General features: G+C 40.4%; 1 protein-coding gene across 1 annotated transcript in view; it reads left to right on the plus strand.

Moving 5' to 3' along the window:
* The window catches only part of aggf1 (angiogenic factor with G patch and FHA domains 1), a 59,584-nt gene that overhangs the window by 34,542 nt on the left and 2,009 nt on the right, over positions 1–23,033 (plus strand). The window contains exons 9-14 of the mRNA XM_041186861.1: positions 3,824–3,929; positions 8,367–8,418; positions 10,177–10,278; positions 11,956–12,118; positions 14,576–14,658; positions 17,312–17,439. Coding sequence (XP_041042795.1) covers positions 3,824–3,929; positions 8,367–8,418; positions 10,177–10,278; positions 11,956–12,118; positions 14,576–14,658; positions 17,312–17,439 — 634 coding nt within the window. The remainder of the gene's footprint in view (positions 1–3,823; positions 3,930–8,366; positions 8,419–10,176; positions 10,279–11,955; positions 12,119–14,575; positions 14,659–17,311; positions 17,440–23,033) is intronic.

The following is a 23,033-nucleotide window of genomic DNA, read 5'->3' on the forward strand; positions in this document are numbered from 1 at the left end:
CACCTGGGCCGTGTTGATGTAGGAATCACTGGGTGCTCCATTTCTAGACCAATCCATCTTGCAGTGACACTCTGCTTTCACAGTCTAGTTCATTCTTAGTTCATGATTTTCTGGCAGCCTTCCATGAAGTAACCCATAATGAGAATCAGGCTGCATGCTTCATTTACCTTTACTTGAATCTTCACTTGTTCTGGGTGATCTTCATTTTCTGATAGCTTCTGGGACAGTAGTGTTCACATAAGCATCCTGATCGTCAAAAGAATTGAGTTGTCTTAGTCAGTTCTCATACTGGAGCTTGTAATAGACTTTCAACTGTTGTATGGGCTTTTCCTAGAATTATACAGGAGAGCTGAAGCTTAAGCAGAAGCTCTATTTCACAGTGGTAGTGCTTGTGATCATTCTAAGGTTAAGAAACTTTACTTTGTTAAATGATTGTTGAATCTTTCACATATTATGGCTAAACCTTCTATAAACTTGGATATATCCTTTGTCCTCTGGTAATTGTGATTTCAGCAACAGTTTATCACCAAAATCATGTTATGAAACTGGAATAGCCGCATAAATACTGTGCCTTCAGGAACAGGTCAGAGGCTGGGTATTCTATAGCAAAAGACTCATCTCCTGATTCATCGATGCCTTTCCAAGGCCTAAGTCAAAAATGTGATAGAGTACTCTCCAATTGCTTAAATGAGTGCAGCTCAAATGACACTCGAGAAGCTTGACACCATCCAGGACAAAGCAACTCACTTGATTGGCACCCATTCACCATCTTATATATTCACTATTTCCACCACTGAAGCACCATGGCTGCAGTGTGTACCTTTAAAACGATGGCACTACAGCAACCAGCCCAGGTTTCAACAGCATCTCCCAAATCACAACCTCTTCCACCTAGAACAGGTCGGCACCCTGCTGATCGGGAGTCAAATGCAGCTCATTAAAGACTCAAGGTCCCCACCCTTGATTGATCAAACCGATTTTGCAATTAAATGGTTTGTTCTGTTTTTTGACTTTTAATAGCATTATACTTGTGAGAAAGTGTTATTCAATTAATAACTTTTTTGTAAAAACCTTTAAAGTTTTGTTGAAATGTGCTCTGTCCTGTTTTTGATTATTATTGGCTTTTGAGTAACAACATTGTAGCTCTTAAGATATTGCATTTTTTACTAAGTTCAAAAATGGCTCATGTTGCTAAGTTTGCAGACCCTTGACCTAGAAGGACAAGGACAGCAGGTACAAAGGGCCACCATCAACTGCAAACTCCTCCAAATCACACACCGTCCTAACATGGAAATATATCCCCCTTCTTGTTGCTGGGTTACAATCCTGGAGCTCCCTCCCTAACTGCATTGTGGGCGTACCTATACCACATGGATTGTAGTGGTTCAATAAGGTGGCTCACCACCACCCTTTCTAAGAGCAACTAGTGATACCTAGTAAATGTTGGCCTTGCCAGCAATGTTCACATCCTATGAATGATTTATTTTTTAAAAATCTTTCAGTACACAAATTCATCTTCCAAGCTCACAAAATTTCATTGGTGATGAACTGGCTTTTGTTTTTAATTGCTCAGTAGTTTGCTATTAGAGCTACTCTAACTTTAGAACGTTTTTACATGACAGATGCCTGGGTGGTTTTGTTTTCCCTGTTAGATATAGTTGCATTTCCCTAGCAGGTCCATGCATAACATTTGTTGATCATCAGAGATATTTATTAATTCAGACATTGTAGTGATTGCCTATATTTTTTCAGGGCCTTCTTTAAGTCCTGATGAGTTTATCTGAAAGTTCACCTCAATTCAGTGTAACACTTTCATCTTGGAGGGTCCTAAGGTCTGTCTTGTTCTCTTTAGATCCCCATACACATTGGGATGACACATTTTTTACAATTCCTCCAACAACTCATCATCCCTCAGGCCAGGGTGGTGCAGAGTTTTCTATTTATTGTGTAGTGTGCTATGTTCTTCATGCTATACTTAGTGGCAGACAGCAGTGAAGAAATTCTACATTTCTGTGTGACATGAAATTCCCCTCAAATGCTTCTGCACTGCCTTTTTATTTTACTGTTGCTGCAAACAGTTTTGTCTTAATGAATTGAAATCTGTCTTTTATTCTCCACCCCCCCCCCACCTTGACCTCAAGTCAAGCAACTAAATTTCAATCATGGCAGATATAGTTGCGTGCAATTCATAAGTTTGAAATTATTCCCTATGTTAGGCCACTTCGTTGAGGATCAACTACTGTCCAGATTTACTTCATCTGCAAATGATTCACAGAAGCAAAATTTTAAACCCCGAACACCATGGGCTCTTACCTCCTGCAGTAACCTTTTATGTGACACCTTATTCAATGCCTTTTGGAAATCCAAATGATACCCCTTTATTCATGTCAATGCCAAATATGATGCAATACTGCTAATCTTGGACTGACCCCCAGCATTGTCGTTACTTTGACCAGTTACAGTATAACATATGGATTTTAGTTTCTTGAAAGCTTAAATATTCTTCTACACTGACTAATAGTCAACCTTTAAATCAGAAGAAAATAAGGCTGTATTGTAAGGAGTCTGTAACTTGCAGTTCAGCATGCACTTTATTTGGTGCTTGTGGTGAATACAGTAGTGGTGCAAATGGTCAGGATAACTAGTTGTGCTCACACCACTACAGGCTATTCGATTCTATGATAAGAGGGTACAATAGACTTGTTTTGGTATTGCACAAGAGTTGAAATTCCACCATGTAAGTTGTGAAAATTAATGTAATAAATTTGATGATTTGTGCACCAGCACCTCAAAAGAGTGACCATGAACACTGTTAGACTGATGTAAAATCCTGACTGGTTCACTAACATCTCATTCTGGCCTGCAAGTGACTCCAATTCCTCACTACGTGCTTGAATCTTCATGCCTCAGGCCAAGTACAAGTGAAAAACACTGCCTCGTCACAGACCAAAAACAAATATATGTTTTTAAATGTGTTATATCACTACATAACACCTAAGATCATAGATCAGAGCAAGGCATTTGTAGCCTTTTTATAGGCACAGTAAAGTCCAAATTTCAAATCTTGCAATTACTTTAAAAATCTCTTATACTTCAGTCATAAAACTATAAAAGTTTTCAATTAAATGTAACACTTATCCAGTGTTACATTTGATGATGTTAGCTCCAATAACCCAAATATTCATTCAAATTTCTAATACTGTAGCTTTCCCAAGTGTCCCAAGGAGAGTGAAACCGTCCCTCTTGAGGGAATAATAAAGGACCCCCATCACAAATTATATTAGATCTCACTGGAGCAAGAAATATATATATGAATTCTACCTTTTGCTTATAGGTTGAATAAATTGAATACCTGGTAAAGAGCTGTGGAATGCTGTATTTATCCCATGAATAATGTACTTGAGGTTTGCCTGTTGGATGATATTTCCCTTCTCAACCATGGGCCTTTATTACCACCTCGATGGCTGGGAGAGGGTCAGAGTGATGGGTATTAAAGAACAAAATCCATCCCGAATACGCTGCACATGTGCTCTTGCCACAGATGCTACCTGATCTGCGTGTTTCTCACATTTTCTGTTTTTATTTCCAATTTTCAGTATTTGCAATATTTTGTTGTGGTTTCATGTTCAACCAGCCTGTTCTTGCTGGGCATGTGAGACCTTCATATGATTAGCAAGACAAAAATTGCAAACTATCTTAAAGCAAATATGTATGTGTTGCACTTTGATAAAGCTTATCTTGAAGGTTTTAATTTTGATTGCCATGACCATACAATTAAGATAAATAATTTCTGTCCTTTTCTATATTACTTCCTAACGTATAGGTCAGCCGTGGCCTCCGTGTATTCGTGTGATAGTGGTACGATCACCAGTTCTGGAACCTGGTACACTCTTCATCATCACTGCAGTGAAGTCAGCGACAATTGGAAGGTATCGGACATGCTGTGCCAGTTAAGCAGGGATAATCAATAGCAGATCAGTTGTTAGGTTAGGCGCTAAAGGATTTTACCTGACGCTGTGCTGTATTGTTCATGCAGTTTTTTTGTTGGAGTTGCGAATGTTCTCTTCAGTTTAATTAGTATCCTGTTCTTCTATCTTGTGAGAAAATAGAAAAACACATTTTGGTTTTTTTTCTTGAAAAGATAAGCACTGTCAAAATTGTGAGCACTTCCCAAAATTGTTACAGTGCACCCTGTTGTGTCTGCCCCAGAAGATATTGATATCTTGAAAAAAATGGTGTATTTTAAAGAAAAAGAAGATATTGTTCCAGTTTTCTAAACTTGTAAGCTTTTTGGACTCTCCACTTGTGGAACATTTGCTTCAGAACAGGTTGTATCTGATAGGTCCATGTCGTACCACAAATATTCTGATGCTAGTGAATTTGCCTGTTTTCCACATGCAACAGAAAGACTTGCATTTATAAAGCACCTCAGGATGTCCCAAAGCACTTTCCAGCTAAATGAGCACTTTTGAAGTGTTGTCATCGTTGTAATGCAGCCATATCTGGAACTCCTAATGGCATAATAATTAGCATTGATTTTATTTGTATCTTTTTAAGATGCAGCTTGTTTTTATCCAGCACTGTGAATAAAGCTGACTCAACCACTTTTTGAAATATGTTATGATTGAGAGCACATCATTATATCTGCAAAGCTTCCTACCTTTGCTATTATAGTATGCTGGTATAATATGAACAAATGAGGAAGAACCTCATATTCTTTGTTCATTATTTTATTTCTCATAAGTTCACCTGCCATGGACGAAGCGGCGCCTCTCCTGTTCTTCAGTCTTCCCTAATTTTGAGCACCTCATCAATTTTTGTGTGTGTCTACTTAGTTTTTACCACTCAGCTCCCATCAAGAGAATTGAATTGCAACTTCAGGATAAGATCTTAAATGCACAATGAATAGATTAGATCTTGTGGCTTAGATGCCCAACATAAGGACTTAAAAGTAACAAACTCAGCTTTCTTTTTTTTCAAGCATATGGGATTTTAGTTTGTCCATTTTGATCAGGTCTCTGGTGTTTTCATAAGGTTGCCTGTGTCCTTTCTGTGGAGCTTACCAACGATAAATTCACCAAGAAAATACCTTGAAACAATTGGAGACTTTTACAAACGCCACTTAATGTTTAATGATCGTAATTGGATGAAGTAAAGTGAATGCCTGCAACACATCTTCCTTACATAATCTGTTCAGCCTCAAAAGGAAGTCTTAGGACGCTTTGCCACTGTTGGACCAAAGTACCCCGCCCTGTAGTTGGATAAGGAAGGGAAGTGTTGTGATGATGTATCTCTAGCAATTGTACATGAGTGTATTCTTTTAGGGTGCCCTGATTAAGGCAGGCATTGTATAATTCTTAAATTTCACTACCCCGACCAAAGAACAGGATTTTACTGTTCAGATCTTCCTTGGTCTCCCATTCCTTGGCATAATATATCAAGTGACTCATCCACTGACTGAGCAATTTAAAGTATTTGCAAGAGCCCACAGAATTTTGAATGCTCCAATTTAGCCAAAAATAGTAGCTATTTTTCTATATATTTGGTTGTCTTTTTGCCAAAAAAGAATAGAATTAGGAACTTCTCAATTTAATTTTTGGGTTTTTGATATAAAGTTCCAAAGGTACCTGCATCATAACTGCAATGTACTGCATACAAGAGTAGTCAGTGAATAATGAGTCACGTATAGTCCAGACCAGGTTAGAACGACAGATTTCCTTCCCTAAGGGGCATTAGTGAACCAGATGAGTTTTTACAACAATCGACATTGGTCATCACTAGACTTTTTACTCCAGAGTTTTTAATTGAATTCAAATTCCACCATCTGCCATGGCAGAATTCGAACCCGGGTCCCCAGAGTATTACCCTGGGTCTCTGGATTACTAGTCCAGAGACAATACCACTGCGCCATCGCCCTCGCTGCCCCCTCCCCAACCAATGGATCAGATCTAAGCTCTGCTGTTCTGCCACATCTAGTCATGAACGGTGGTGGACAATTAAACAACTCACTGGAGGAGGAGGCTCCACAAATAGCCCCATCCTCAGTGTTGGAGGAGCCCAGCACATCAGTGCAAAAGACAAGGCTGAAGCATTTGCTACAATCTTCAGCCTGAAGTGCTGAGTGGATGATCCATCTCGGCCTCCTCCGGAGGTCTCCAGCATCACAGATGTTAGTCTTCAGCCAATTCGATTCACTCCATGTGATATCAAGAAAACAGCTGAAGGCACTGGATACTGCAAAGGCTATGGGCCCTGACAATATTCCGACAATAGTACTGAGGATTTGTTCTCCAGAACTTGCCGCACCCCTAGCCAAGCTGTTCCAGTACAGCTACAACACTGGCATCTAACCAGCTATGTGGAAAATTGCCCAGGTATGTCCTATACACACAAAACAGGGCAAATCCAACCTGGCCAATTACCACCCCATCAGTCTACTCGCGATCATCAGTAAAGTAATGGAAAGGGTCATCAACAGTGCTATTAAGTGGCACTTGCTTAGCAATAACCTGCTCACTGACACTCAGTTTGGGTTCCGCCAGGCCATTCAGCTCCTGACCTCATTACAGCTTTGGTTCAAACATGGAGAAAAGAGCTGAACTCCCGAGGTGAAGTGAGAGCGACTGCCTTTGACATCAAAATGCATTTGACCAAGTGTGGCATCAAGGTGCCCTAGCAAAGCTATAGTCAATGGGCATCAGGAGGAAAACTCTCTGCTGATTGGAGTCATACCTAGCGCAAAGGAAGATGGTTGTGGTTGTTGGAGGTCAGTCAAATCAGCTCCTGACATAACGCAGGAGTTCCTCAGGGTTGTTTCCTCAGCCCAACCATCTTCAGCTGCTTCATCAGTGACCTTCCTTCCATCATAAGGTCAGAAATGGGGATGTTCACTGCTGATTGCACGATGTTCACTATTTGTGACTCCTCAAGTACTGAAGCAGTCAATGTCCAAATGCAGCAAGACCTGGACAACATCCAGGCTTGGGCTGAACAGTGGCAAGTAACATTCGTGCCACACAAGTGCCAGGCAATGACCATCTCCAACAAGAGAGAATCCAACCATTGCCCCTTGATGTTCAATGGCATTACCATCACTGTCAACATTCTGGGGGTTACCACTGACCAGAAACTGAACTGGACTAGCCATATAAATACTGTGGCTACAAGAGCAGGTCAGAGGCTAGGAATCGTGTGATGAGTAACTCACCTCCTGATCCCCAAAGCCTGTCCACCATCTACAAGGCCCAAGTCAGGAGTGTGATGGAATACTCCCCACTTGCCTGGATGAGTACAGCTCCCACAATGTTCAAGAAGCTTGACACTGTGCAGGACAAAGCAGCCTGCTTGATTGGCACCACATCCACAAGCGTTCACTCCCTCTACCACCGATGCACAGTAGCAGCAGTGTGTGCCATCTATAAGATGAGTTGCAGGAATTCACCAAGGCTCCTTTGACAGCAGCTTCCAAACCCATGACCACTACCATCTAGAAGGACAAGGACAGCAGATAGATGGGAACACCACCACCTGGAGGTTCCCCCCAAGTCACTCACCATCCTGACTTAGAAATATATCACTGTTCCATTACTGTCGCTAGGTCAAATCCTGGCACTCCCTCCCTAACAGCACTGTGGGTGTACCTCCACCACATGGACTGCAGCGGTTCAAGAAGGCAGCTCACCACCACCTTCTCAAAAGCAACTATGGATGGGCAATAAATGCTGGCCCAGCCAGCGAAGCCCACATCTCGTGGATGAATAAAAAAAAAAGATCTCTGTACTTAAACCTACTTTATTCAGGCCAGTATTAGAAGGCATAATTCTATCTCCTAATTTAATGTTACATAATATTGATTATTTGTTTATCATTTTTGAACAAATTCAGCAAACTTGTGTTTAGCAGTTAAAATTCCAGTTTGCAAAACAACAATATTAAACATGCAACTTATTGGGAGTGGCGACATTTGGATTAATGACTTAATACTGCAGAAAATATTAGCATTCTGTTATAAAATGGCATAAGGTTGCTAAATGTCCTCTGGATATTTACTGGTTAAACAGCATTCTCTTTCAGATTGGCCCAATTTTAACTTTCCCAGGCTTCAGGCTCTTACTGTGGATGGGACATGAAAGCTGATTGTCACAATGCGATGTAGTGTTTCTGAGAGCAAGCTAGGAATGTGTTCCCTTAAATGATTTTGTCAACATTATGTGAAACTATCTTTGAACTATATTAATGGAACGCCAGAAAATGAAAATAAATGTAGCATGGTATATGCAATTAAGTTTTCAAATCACTGGCAAAAGTAAAGAAGGTGTAATGTGCATTGTTTTATTTTGTTAAATGTGATTCTTTTTATTTAACAGAGAGAAAGATATGGGCCATGCAATCAGAATAGCTGAAATTGGAGTTAGTAAGGTTAGTTATGTAATCACATTAAACTGTAAAAAGTGTAAATAGAATGGCATTAAAAAGATTGAGACTGTGACAATTTTAACTAGTTTCATTGTAAAAGCAAATACTTAGTAATGTTCTCGTAACAAAATATAATATTTCCAGAACTTCCTGTTCAGTGCGATACTAAATTACCTACCATTTGGTATCTTGAATAGCATCCATCTTTGGTAAATATGTATATATGGTATAAGTTTCAGATTTTTTCAGCCCCAAAACAAGAGAATGTTTATATCCCAATCTCCTAATTCCTTGCCCCCACCCGATCTATTTCTTCCTCCCTAACAGCACTGTGGGTGTGCCTACGCCACATGGACTGCAGCAGTTCAAGGCAGTGGCTCACCACCATCTTCTCAAGAGCAATCAGGTTTGGACAATAAATGCTGGCCTGGCTAGTGACGCCCAGATCCCTTGAAACATTTTTTTTAAAAAATCTACAAATGGTTCTCTTGATCTGAGTGATTAATGTAGGCATATATAAGGGAGCCTTGGGAACCTCACCCGTAAGTTTGGAGAGACCAAACGCAGACTGGGTGACCGCTTTGCGGAACACCTTCGGTCTGTCCGCTTGCCTGTCGCTTGCCATTTCAACACACCACCCTGCTCTCATGCCCACATGTCCGTCCTTGGCCTGCTGCAATGTTCCAGTGAAGATCAACGTAAACTGGAAGAACGGCACCTCATCTTCCGATTAGGCACTTTACAGCCTTCCGGACTTAATACTGAGTTCAACAACTTTAGATCATGAACTCTTTCCTCCATCCCCACCCCCTTTCCGATCCCCCTTTTCCCAATAATTTATAATTTTTTATATATATATATATATATTTTTTTTTTTCTTTCCCACCTATTTCCATTATTTTTAAATGTATTTCCATCCATTGTTTTATCTCTACCTTTTAGCCTATTTCGATCCCTTCCCCCCACCCCACCCCCACTAGGGCCATCTGTCACTTGCTCATCCTGCTTTCTATCCTTAATGTCATCATTAGCACATTCCTCAGCTAATATCACCACTGTCAACACCCCTTTGTCCTTTTGTCTATGACATCTTTGGCAATCTCTTCTTTGCCCCCACCAGTGATGCCCCTCTATCCAGTTCTACCTGTCCCACCCCCTTTCAACCAGCTTATATTCCACCTCATTTCTATATTTAGTCCTGATGAAGAGTCATACAGACCCAAAACGTTAACTGTATTCTTCTCCGCAGATGCTGTCAGAACTGCTGAGTTTTTCCAGGTATTTTTGTTTTTGTTTCAGATTTCCAGCATCTGCAGTATTTTGCTTTTATCTCGCCCGTAAGTTCTTGTTTTGTCCCAATGGGGAAATGTTTTGCCCCCATGTGCCCCCTGTTCCTTCACTGTCACTCGGTCAAAATCCTGGAAATCCTTTTCTAACAGCTTTGTGGGTGAATCTACACCACAAGGACTGCAGTGGTTCAAAAAGGCAGCTCACCACTTCTCAAGGGCAATTAGGGATGGACGATAAATCCTGGCCCAGCCAGTGATGCCCACATCCTGTGAACAATTAAATTGGAAAAAAAAAGATATTCTTTCCACCACATTGGGCGATAAAGCCTAACAGTACTGGGAATTGCAGATGTAACTTTGCATCCTACCATTCTGTGCCATTACTAGGTAATTCTTTATACTTTTAGATATTGACAATATTGGTCTTTGGTCTGTTTTCTTTTTCTCACATCCTGATTTCCATTTTGTTTAGTTCCATGCTGAAGTGTACTTTGACCAAGATCTACAGGAATACATGCTGGTAGACCAGGGGAGCCAGAATGGGACTGTGGTCAATGGGAACAGAATCCTCATGGTATGATTGTTACTGTAATCAATTAGTAAGATCTTTTCCTGGCCTTTCTCAACATCTAGGTGTGGGAGTGCGAACACTTTTCATGCTAACAGAAAACAAGAATGAAGTTAGTTTTGTTCTGAGAAAACTGTTCTGTGCAGAAGTCTAATATTGTTTTGAGTTCAGAGAGCTCCAACTCTTCACCCACACAATATGCTCTGCTTGTACTCTTCATTTTTTTTTGTTCATTTTGGCACTCCCATGTAAGTTGTCACAGAAGTAGAATTCTCAACCCAGTGCCTCAACCCCCCACCCAATGCTCAGAAGAGCCCTTCTTATTGTATAGATCTCTGGTCTAGTGACAATGACAGTAGCTGGATTCAACTTTGTTTTGTGAATAGAACACTTCAGGAGACATTCTGCAGAAAATGATCTGCTTCTAAGATTCTAATTCAACAATCAGAGACAAAAATGCATTGATTTTCAGAAGTAAGCAGAAGCTGAAGTTCTGACTTATGGGTTTGACCTGCGCATTCTTAACTTCCTTGAAACTGCACAGCCACAGCTTCCTATATTACTGTGTATCGTCAGTCATGTGTTATGGTGTTCTTGATAAAGCTGGTGCGTTATCAAGTTAAACTTACTATCATTTCATTGTTTGTTAACCTGAGTATTCAGAATGGCATCAGTAGGTAAGTAGGTCAGAGGCTAGGAATCCTGCGGCAAGTAACTCACTTCCTGACTCCCCAAAACCTGTACACCAACTACAAGGCCCGAGTCAGGAGTTTGATGGCATACTCTCCACTTTCCTGGATGATTGCAGCTCCAATAACACTCAGAAAGCTCGACACCATTCAGGTCAAAGCAGCCACTTGATTGGCACCCTTTCCACAAACATTCACTCCCTCCACCACTGACGCACAGTGGCAGTAGTGTGCACCATTTACAGATGCACTGCAGGAACTCACCAAGCCTCTTTCCACAGCACCTTCCAAATCCAGGACCACTCTCATCTGGAAGGACAAGGGTGCAGACGCATGGGAACACCACCACCTGGAAGTTCCCCTCCAAGCTATTCACCATCCTGACTTGGAAATATATCACTGTCCCTTCACTGTCGTTGGATCAAAATCCTGGAACTCTCTCCCTAATAGCAGTGTGGCTGTACCTATATCACATAGACTGCAGCAGTTCAATGAGACAGTTCACTACCACCTTCTCGAGGGCTTTTGGGTTTGGGCAACAAATGCTGGCCTAGCCAGCAATGCCCACATGCCATGAATGAATTTTAAAAATGTTAAAATCAGATGCAGTAGACTCGGACATGGTTCACTCGGGTGGGGGCGTATGTTACACTGGGGCCAGTACAATGCAAAACCCTTCATTTAACTAGCATTTATTTAGATTTTTGGAAATATTTGATTTTAGCCTGTAAATTAACACTATGATTGCAGGAGAATGAGTCTTTGCTGAGTGACTTGTTTGATCGTACGAAAGTGAAAACATCATCTCTTGGTTTATTCCTGGTCTGTGGAAATTATTCAAAAGTACACCATTTTCAATTAAATCTGTGTTTCGTATTCATTTAATTAAAGTACTCAATCTCCACTATTATGTATTTTTTAATTGCAAAAGAAATACAAAATGTAATTAATATCTTCTTGTTAGCCATCAACTTAATGTTTGTAATTTTTTCAGCCAAAAAATAAATGTGATCCTCATAGATTGGAGCACGGTGATGAAGTGAAATTTGGGGAGACGGTACTATCTTTCCATATCCATCCAGGAACTGATACATGCAATGGCTGTGAGCCAGGCCAGGTTAAAGCACACATGCGCCTCAATAAAAAAGAATTCACAGGTATTTGAATATGGTAAATTTATTATGCTTCTGTTATTGCAATATATATCCACTCTTGTTCTGAAACTAATGAATCATAAATAATAATATATGTTGAAGCCCTGATTACACACTAATATTATCCACATTTGCCTGTCAACTGAACTGGCAGAAATTAATGTTTCAAGTTGGATGAACCCTTTGAGTCAGATTTATTTTAAGCTGTCTCTTGCTCTATATTTAAAAAAATAAAATTTACATTTGGACAGTAAGAGGAGGAGCTGAACAACTATTCATGTCCTGTACTGGTATGCTGTGATCAGCTGTAGCTGGAGGATGCATGCTGAGTGTCCAACTACAGATAGTGACACGTCGCAGGTTTGAAGTGACATGTACATACTGCTGAGGCTAATGGTCTATAATGTCATCTCAGTACTTCTGTGTTATTCCCTGTTGTGCAACATTAATTATAAACTTGTCAGTATTACCCGTAATACCTCTTGTACTTGTAAGTGGTACTTCAGTTGGAATTTTTTATTGTTAAAAAAACTTATCGCACAACAGCTGCAGAACTCTCCTGGCACTGTGTTTTAATCTTGAGAGTTAACATGTAAGCATGCAGTTGCATAACAAATCCAGTAGGTGGTAGTCCAAGATAAGGAGGAAAGGCAAGTGCCAAGGAAATTATAAATACTCTTTAAGCTATTGGCACAGGCCCATACCTCAAATATCCCCTGCCACCTTTCTGAAGAATTTCTAAAGCTACCCTTCCTGTTGGAGCACTTGCCCCAACAGACAAGCAGCAAATATTCAAGGCGAACAGTTGAGAAACCCCTGTGGTATACTTGATAGCTCCTGCAGTGTCTCCTCCCTAGTTATGAAAATGTAAATCCTGCTGTTGAACTGAAGACATCCCTCCCCACTGGAAAATTTGCCATACTGCCTCAAAATATCACGGTTTGGACAGAATTATCCTGGCTTTTGATTTTGACCCTTGTGCACAAACTTCCTTTTTCCTGAGGTATACTGCATTAGGGAAATTGCCTGAAGCATGTGGAGGAAAATGAAAAAGTAGATTGCAGCCTTTTGATGTTTCTTATGGTATTTCTCATTCTTTTTTAAGTTATCTTCCAAATACCAGGGTTTCTCTAGCTACAGATCAGGTCATGGTTAATGTACCTTCCTAGTTGCAAGTATTGCATGATGCTACTTGTGATGTTGTACATGATTATCTGATGCGCATAATTTAGTTGAGATGTCTTGCCTTGTTTGTAATTTTAAGATTATTAGTTAAAAACAAGGAGGGAGGAAGACACAGTGCAATTTTGTCTGATTTTCCTATTCCATCCAAACTGGTATAAGGTGAAATTACTGATGATGCAAAGCAAAATTATTTATGGTACTGGTTAAAATGACCATGCCCTGTAGTTGAAGGGTCAAGATCAAGGGGACATGGATACAAAACCATATGTATGAGATTTTGAACAAAGCATAGGAGAAGCTTCTTTGCAGATTATGTACAATTCACTTCCATGATTGAGCTAACAATCATCAACATTTAAGTGTAGTTTGGTAAATGTATTTGCAGTACAGAAATAGGCCATTCAGCTCAACTGTCTATATGCTCTATGCGAACCTCCTCACCCACTTCTTCACCTAATCCCATCAACATTATCTATTCCTCCCTTCCTCATGCTCATCTAGTTTCCATTTAAATGCAATTCACCTCAACTATGCCTTGTATGTCAGTGTCTACCCTCTGCCATTTGCTAAAGCGGTTATGGAAAATGGCCTGTTTTTATGTTGTAATTTTCAAGTTTATTTCTGCCACTGAAGGTGGCCGGAAGTAATGTTTTCACCCCATTTGTTTGTTTGTATGTCTCAAAAACTAATGGACAGATTTCAATGAAACTTGGCACACAGAGTATGGCGCAAGGTTTTGGCAAAGGTGTGGATCAGGATCCTGGAATTTTTTTAAAGGATCCCTTAACATTGGGGGACGGGCAAATGGACTTTTTCTTTTAGAATGATATACATTGTTATATTTAGAATGTTGTTGATTGTTTTAGAATGTTGTGGATTGTCTCAGTGACTGAGGTGGAATTTGTTACAGCTGTCAAAATTTGAGCAGTGTTTTCAAAGTAGGTTGTTGAATATGGATTGACCTGAAGCCACCTCAGTGAAATGGAAGCTCTTAATGAAAAGATTTATTTTTTCACCTTTGTACTTACAGCGCAGCAGTCGGGGGGAGGGAGGGGGAGGGGTGGGGGTGGTTGGAAAACCTCGAGGAAAATTTATGCAATTGTAATAAGGTTGGGTTAAAAAAGTATGGCAAAGATATGTGCTCTGCTGAGTGCCCTCTTCATTTGTTTTTGATTATAACAGCCCTGGTGCAGAATCTATTGCTCTTGCCGTCTTGTAGTGTCCAAATCAGTTGTATTGATTATTAAATTGCTATATTTTTTTGTTTTTTATCAGCAGTTCCGGTGCTGAGTAAACAGGACAAAGATAAGTTACGACGTCAAGAGTTAAAACAGATTCAGGTCAAGTATGGATTGCAGGTGTGTTTTTGCTGATTTTTCATCAGCTGATTGTAAAACTTTGCAGTTACATAATTAAAAGTCTTACTGCCAAACATTTGAAAAGATAATGTACCGGTCAATTTTTTTAATAAGTACCTTTAGATGTGAGTGATCTCGATTTTCTTTTTATCTATCCATTCACAGGATGTGGGCATCGCTGGCTAGGTCAGCATTTATTGCCCATCCCCAATTGCCCTAGAGAAGGTGGTGGTGAGCCGCCTTCTTGAACAGCTGCAGTCCATGTGGTGTAGGTACATTCACAATGCTGTTAGGGAGGAAGTTTGAAGATTTTGACTCAGCAGTGGTAAAGGAATGGTAATATATTTCCAAATCAGGATGGTGTATGGTTTAGAGGGGAACTTGCAGATGGTGGTGTCCACCTGCCCTTGTCTTTCTAGGTGATAGAGGTCGCAGGTTTGGAAGGTGCTGTCGAAGGATCCTTTCCAAGTTGCTGCAGTGCATCTTGTAGATGGTACCCATTGCTGCCAATGTGTGTCGATGGTGGAGAGAGTGTATATTTAAGGTGGTGGATGAGGTGCAAGTCAATGGGGCTGCCTTGACCTGGATGGTGTTGAGCTTCTTGAGTGTTGGAGCTGCACTCATCTCAGGGAAGTGGAGAGTATTTCATCACACTCCTGACATGTGCCTTGTAGATGGTGGACAGGCTTTGGGGAGTCAGGTGATGGGTTATACTCTGCAGAATTTCTAGTCCCTGACCTGCTCTTGCAGCCACAGTATTTATATGCTGGTCCAGTTCAGTTTCTAGTTAATGGTAACCTTCAGGATAAAGATTGCAAAAATAACGCTCCTGTATGTTGTACTTTTTAAATATAATGTTATGTCACTAATTGACTGCAACAGACAGTACACTAATTTACACAATAGCTCCACAGTACTTGAAAACTACCTTGTGAAGTTAGAGATTACAAAGTTGTGAACCTACCTGATTTGTTTTTGGCTGCAGGCATGTTGACACTAGCCTGTCCATCCTTTCCCACCCATGTGCATCTGTTCTCCACCAGCCCAAAGTGCCAGGTGGTGGTGTTTCTCTCATGTTTCACTCTCTTCCAGCCCAGCTTCTCCAAGTTGTACCCCTCAGGTTATATCCTACCTGAAGTGCAGTGCCCAGAACTGAGCACAGTATTCCAGATGCGGTAGGGACAAGGCTTTTTACAATTGAAGCATAACTTCTTCTTTGTATTCCAGCCCCGCCTTGAGATATAGGCCAAAATGTCATTAGCCTTTTCAATTACCTTTTGCGTACTAGCTTTTAGTGATTTGTGTATATTTTACATCTTCACAACTCCTTAGAAAGTATTTTGATTTGTCTTTCTTGAATCCTAAGTGGATGACCTTACATTTACCCCACACCTAAGTCCAGCTGCCAGTTTTGCCCACTCATTTAATCTGTCTTTGTCCTTTTGTAAATTCCAGCTCCCATTTGCATCTTCCTTCTTGCTCCCCATCTTCCTTCTTGCCCTTCTTTCTCTCCTTATCCTTGCCACCTTCTTGTTAATATCTTATCAATTACATTAAGGTTTGTTAATGTCATGTTAACGTTAAGAGAATCAGGTAGTAATTGTCTTTCAGCACATAAACAGGAGATCCTGAGTTTGAATCTCAGTGGTGCTCTTGGCTGTTCGTTCAATACAATGCCTTTAAATTAGGGGAGATGGTGGCGTAGTGGTAATGTCACTAGACTATTAATCCAGAGACCCCAGCTAATGCTTTGGGTACATGGGTTCAAATCCCTCCATGGCAGCTGATGGTATTTAAATTAATAAAGGAGGTCTTGTGGCATAGTGGGCTTCATACCTGTATCTGAGCCAGAAGCTCCAGGTTTGAATCCCACTCCAGGAATTGATGGTCAAGGAGGGGATGTTCATAATGTGGCCAGACAGGTTAAGTATTAAACTGCAAATCCTTCCAACACACACCAGTAGCAGGCAGTAAGAGCAGGAGAGATTCCTGGTCAGCCATGTGATTGCTGACATGATGGAAAAAAAGTTGGAGCTCTACCATCACAATCCATAGCTCTGGTCTACAACATGCATATAAAAAGTGTGTTGCCACAACAACTCAGACTCCCTGAGTGATTTTAACACATCACCACCACAATATATATATAAATAGGGGATAGCTGGGATACTGGGTTGTGTGGGAGGACAGCTGCAAGAAGTCAGTAAAGGAAAGTTCTGTGTCTTGGTTTCAGCTTCACCAATTAGCTTGGCTCCTACTAACACCTCTGCCCTCACTCTCTACCATCCTCTCTGCCTATCTTCTCCTCTTGTTCATCCATCTTCCCTTCTCAACTCCTCTTGCATGCTTTGACCTCTTCCATTGATTCAGTTATCTCCATAGCCACTAATACTGCTAAATCAGATTAGTGCCCTTGGTTTGGACTCCCTGAGACAATAAGAATTTTTATAAAATAAACCCTATGAAGTACATCAAAACTGACCCAACAGTTTATAATTGAAATTAGTGTAATGATTATCTCAGCTTACTTCTCTAAAATATACTGGGTGTTTACAGGTAACTACACACAATAGAGATTCTTTGATACTCTTTCTAAAATGTTATATTAATGTTAATTTTCAATCAGTTAGTAAAACTGCCATTTTATATTTAGAATAGCGCGTATGAAGGAGAAGAAGTATTAAAAAACTCAGTGTACAAGGATCGAGCTGCAAAACGCAGACAAGTGGTTGGAAGTGATGGCAGCTACAGAAGAGATGATGCTCCAGCTTCAATCAATACGTAAGTACGTAAATGAACCTAGGGTTGTGAATCTACACTGAAAATAGGTGGAAATTTCAGAAATTACCAAGTAAGTACTCATTTGTTTGCAGCAGAGAATGTAACTTGCCTACCAAGAATGATCTTTGACATTTCTTAGAAAGACCAGACTTCAAATAGAATATTGTCATAACCCCATAGGATAAAAAGTCATTAAGGGTATTATCCATTTAAGAAATTCACACTCTATTCGGTCTCGTGGTCTTTCATCATTGTTCTAGATTGTACGTTAAGCTTTTTGTTTGCAAGTGGCAGCATTGAGAACCCAAAAAACAAGAGCACAGTAAAAGCTATTAAATAAACAATTCAGCAGTTTTACAGCATGAAATGCCTGAAACAGAAGTGAGTTGATTAGAAGGCAGTTTTACGTTTAGATTTCATAGCAATATAGAATGGTTACAGCACAAGAGATCATTCGGCCCATCATGTCCATGCCAGGTCTCTGCAAGAGCAACTCAGCTAGTTCCATTTCCTCACCCTTTCCCCAAAGCCCTGCAATTTTTTTTTCTTTTCAGCTGCTTATCTGATTCCCTTTTGAAAGCCAGGATTGAATCTGCCTCCACCACATTTTTAGGCAGTGCATTCCAGATCCTACCACTTGCTGTATTAAAACTGTTATGAAGTCATACTTTATATAAAAAAAAAAAGTCTTTATGAATCTACTGACTGGAAACCACAAATTGAATTTTTGAACAAGCCTAAAACTACGTTCTAATGATTTGAAATCACAGTCAAAAGTGGTTGAACTTTCCAAAACCAAGAAATGGAGACCACCTATTTGTATAGCCTCACCAGGAACAATTGCCTTGAAGGAGTATGAGTGGGGGCCATTTGCTACCCCGTTAGCAAAGCATCCAGACAATCAACTCGGTGGAGTCAAATCATTGGGCGTAATCATTTGGACAATGTGACCTTGGCTGTAAATTTGCCCAGACATAATCACGTAAACCAGGCAATTGCAATCCACTCGCCGTTATCATATTTGGGTCACTGGATCATGTGACAAACCAGCTAACCCTTTCTGTTTAAGCACCTGTTTTCTCTGCAGACCAGCACAAGCAAATGAGATGCTGAAGAAGCCAGACCCGGAGTGGGTTCCCCCCTTTCTCTCTCTCCATCCAACTTGCAAATTTTGAACCCTCTCCTGTTTTTTGACTCTCCATGTGCTGCAGACAGAGATTTTAAAAAGAACTCAACCCTGCAGCTGCTATCTTCATAAGAACAGATAAATCGTCTGTCTACATCTTTAAACCACGTAATCAAACCTAGAAGGACTAGAGTTCAGTCTGAAGCTAGCCATGTCACCAAACTTCAAGAACCGTATACCCTTTAACTTTGCTGGCCTTTAAATTGCTTAATTTATCATCCCACTCTGTAATCTATTTGTGTGCGAAAGAACTTTGATTATGTGTGCTTGTGAAAGTTGGAGCTTTTTAATATTATTTTTCTTCGACTGGGTTAAGTACAATAAGTACTATTCCCTTTTCCTTTTTAAAAAAGAAAATCTGTCTGTGTTTTTATGGTCACAGAACATAAACAGTTAAGCTTTCACTGAATTGCAAGCATATCCTTTCTAAAAACCCTCAGAAAGGAGAACATCCTAGGCTTCTCTAATCTATCCGCAATACTAAAGTCCCTCATTCCTGGAATCATTCTGTTCCCATTGGTGGGAGCATCGAGAACCAGAAGACACCGATTTAATGTGATTGACAAAAGAACCAACTGTGACATGAGGAATAGCTTTTAAATGCACTGAGTGGTTAGGATCTGGAATGCATTCCTTGAGAGTGAATGGAGGTAGATTCAATTATGCTTCAAAATGGTATTGGGTAAGCAGCTGAAAAAGTCTTGCCTGCAACCTCTGTAAAGCCTTCACATCCTTCCTTAACTGTGGTTTCCAGAATTGGACACAATACTTAAGGCTAATCCAGGGCTTTACGAAAGGTTCATCACAACTTCTCTGTGCCTTTATTTATCAAGCCCAGAATTCTATTTGCCTTTATCTTCAATGATTTGTGCACATATATCCTCAGATTTCTCTGTTCCTGTCACTCCTCTAGGATTGTATCATTTCCTTCATATCGCCTGTCCTTATTCTTTTTACCAAAATGTGTCATTTCACACTTCTCTGGATTAATTTTCATCTGCCACATATCTGCCCATTCCATCACCCTGTTTTGAAGTCAATCACTTTCTTCTTCACAGTTAACAATACTTCCAACTTTTTCCATCTGCAGGTTTTGAAAACTACCCATTGCACCCAAGTCTAAGTCATTCATCTATATCAAGAAAAGTAGTAGTACTGACTCTTGAGGAACCCCACTTTATCTTTTGACATTCTGGAAAACAGCTATTCATCACTACTTTGTTTCCTGTTAGTCAACCAATTTTGTATCCATGCTGGCACTGCCCCTTTTATTCCATGGGCTTCAACTTTGCTGACAAGCCTATGATGTCGCACTTCACGAAATGCCTTTTGGAGGTCCATGTACACCACATTAACTACATTCCCCTCGTCAACCACCTCTGTTAAAAACTCAATCAAGTTAGTTAAATGCTATTTGCCTTTCACAGATTTGTGCTGGCTTTCCTTAACTGATCTAAGCTCGTTCAAGTGACTTAATTGTATCCCAAATTATTGTTTCTAAAAGCTTTCTCACCAAGTTAACGTGACTGGCCTATAAATAGTTTATACTCACATCTTTTTTGAACAAGGGAGGAGAAATTGTAATTCTCCAGTTCTCTAACACTGCCCCCATAACTAAGGATTAAAATTTATGACCTCTGCAGTTTCCACCCTTTTTTGTCTCAGCATCCTCAGATGCATCCCATCCTGGTAACTTATCAACTTTTAAGTACAGCTAGCCTTTCTGATATCTCTTTTATCAATTTTTAGCCCATCTAGTATTTCAGCCACTTCCTCTTTCACAATGACTTTGCCAGCATCTTCCTCTTCAGTGAAGACATCCAAAGTACTCATTTAGTACCTTAGCCATGCCCTCCCCTCTGTGCATAGATCCTCTTTTTGGCCCCTTATTGATCCCACCCCTTCTCTTACTAATGTTTTACTATTTCATCTGCCTATAGAAAACTTTTGGATTCCCTCTTTTGTTAGCTTCCCTGTTTGCCTCACATTTTTACTTTTCATTTTCCTTCTGAACTTCCTATATTCAGCTTGGTTCTCACTTGAATTATCAACCTGACATGTTATACCGATTCTTTCTGTGCTTCATAATTTCTTTCTTTTTAATCATTCAGGAAGCTCTGGCTTTGATAGCCCCATGTGGGGCTCCTCTTAAAAGACAGTCCATTGTTCCTTTGGTTTGCCAAAAACTTGGGACAGATCTATTCTGATTCTAGTGAAATTGGCACTCCTCTAATTATGCATTTTAACTGTAGATTGTTTCCTTGCCTGTTTCCATAGCTAGCCTAAACATTATGCTACTAAGATCACTGTTACCTAAATGTTCCCCTATTGAGACTTAATCCCCACTCCCCAGAAGCAGATCAAGCAATGCCTCCAGCCTCATTGGGCTGGAAACATATTCATCAAGGAAGTTCTCCTGAACACACTTCAGAAACTCTATCCCTCCTCTCTGCCCTTTACACTGTTGCTATCTTAGTCTATTATTAGGATAATTAAAGTTCCCCATTAAAGCGGGTCTGTCCTTTTAGCCCTACACTGTAATTTTCCTGCGACTTTGCTCCTCTACATCTCTTCTGCTGCTTGGCCTGTAGAATACACCCAGTAGTATAATGTTATGTCTGTTGTTTCTTAAGTCTAACCAAATAGATTGTCATTGATCTCTCTAGGATATCCTCTCTCTTCAGCGATATAGTATTCTCACACATTAATACTGCCACCACTCCTTCTTTCTTTCCTTCCTTATCTTTCCCAAATACCTTTTATCCAGGAATAATTGGTACCTAGTCATGCCCTTTTTGAACCAGGTTCCATTATCGCCATGACAGTATATTCCCACGTGTCTGCAGCTCACCAACCTTATCTACTTCGCTTCGTTTGTTTACATACTGATATATACTGACCTAATTTAGATTGCATTGCATTACCTCTTAAAAATTTGACCATACGTAATGTCTTACTATTTCTTGCTCTAGTGTTCTGTCTCTCCCAGTCCTTAATGAACCTTTCTAATGTTCCATTATGACTCACACCCTCTCACCCCATCAAGTTAGTTTAAATCCTACCCAACAACACTAGCACATCACCCTGCAAGGACATTGGTCTGGTCTTGTTGAGGTACAGCCCATTGGGCTTTGTACAGGTCCCACCTCTCCCAGAAGTCACAGAAATCTAAAGCCCTCCCTCCTGCACCAGCTCTCCAGCCCCACACACATTTATATACTTATTTGCACATAGCACTAGGAGTAACCTAGAGATTATTACCTTGGAGGTCCTGCTTGTTAGTGTTGTTTGTAGCTCCCTAAAATCTGCCTGTAGAACCTCATCTTTTTCTACCTATGTTGTTGGTCTCGATGGACCAAGACCTCTGGCTGTTCACCCTCCCCTTCACAGTACTCTGCAGCAGCTGTGATATCCTTGATCCTGGCATGAGTGAGCCAATATACTATTCTAGAGTCACATCTGTGGCAGAAGTGCTTGTTTGTTCCCCTGACCATAGATTCCCTATCACTCTTGCTTTCCCAAATTTCTGGCTGCACTCCTCAAAGGAACCATCACCCTCACCAGTATTTGGAACTGAAACCAATTATAGGGCAAAACGCACTCTGGATTCCTGCACTAGTTGCTTAGTGCTCCTTGACTGTCTGGTGGTCACGCATGGCCTCTCTGCCCCCACACCCTAAAGCTGCAATGTAAGAACATCTGGGGCATGCTATCCACTGTATTGCTGTGACTCGAGCTGCTGCTCAAGTTCCAAAACCCAGAGCTTGAGCTCCTACAGCTGATGACGTTTCCTGCACAGTGGTTGTCCAGGACATGAGAGAATGAAGTTGACCACCAAAGGCAGATCTCTTCATTTGTTCAGGGTGAAAGAGATTTAGACAAATCTAGCTGATGGTTCAATAGGAACTTAAACCATCTCATCATAGTAAGAACTTGCATTTATCCAGAAGCTTTCACTCTTAGGTTATGTTACAGGCAATGAGGTTAGTTTTGAAGTGTAGTCAGTTGTAATATAGAGAAACATGCAAGCAAGTGTCCAACAAACAGCAATGAAATACTGAACAGAGAATCTGTTTTAGCAATGTTGTTTAAAGGATAACTGGTTGAGAGATTGGAAATTATTTTTTCAAATAGTGCGTAAGCATTTTTATGTCTATCCATAATATCCATTATGTCTGCCATTTTTCTCCTTGGTATTAAGAAGTCATGGGGTTGCAAAATACAAGTAAGCTTTGTGAATTGGTGGAATGCATCCTGTAGATTATACTGATTACACCAGTGTCGCAGCGATAGCAAGACACCAAACAAGCAGAATACTTTCTCCTGGATAATGTTGAGCTTTGTGGCTGCTTTGTACTCAGAGGCAAGGGCTGCATAGTCCATCACACTTCTGCTTTGAATCTTGGAA

Source organism: Carcharodon carcharias, chromosome 4, assembly GCF_017639515.1.
Source record: "Carcharodon carcharias isolate sCarCar2 chromosome 4, sCarCar2.pri, whole genome shotgun sequence".
NCBI classification, from domain to species: domain Eukaryota; kingdom Metazoa; phylum Chordata; class Chondrichthyes; order Lamniformes; family Lamnidae; genus Carcharodon; species Carcharodon carcharias.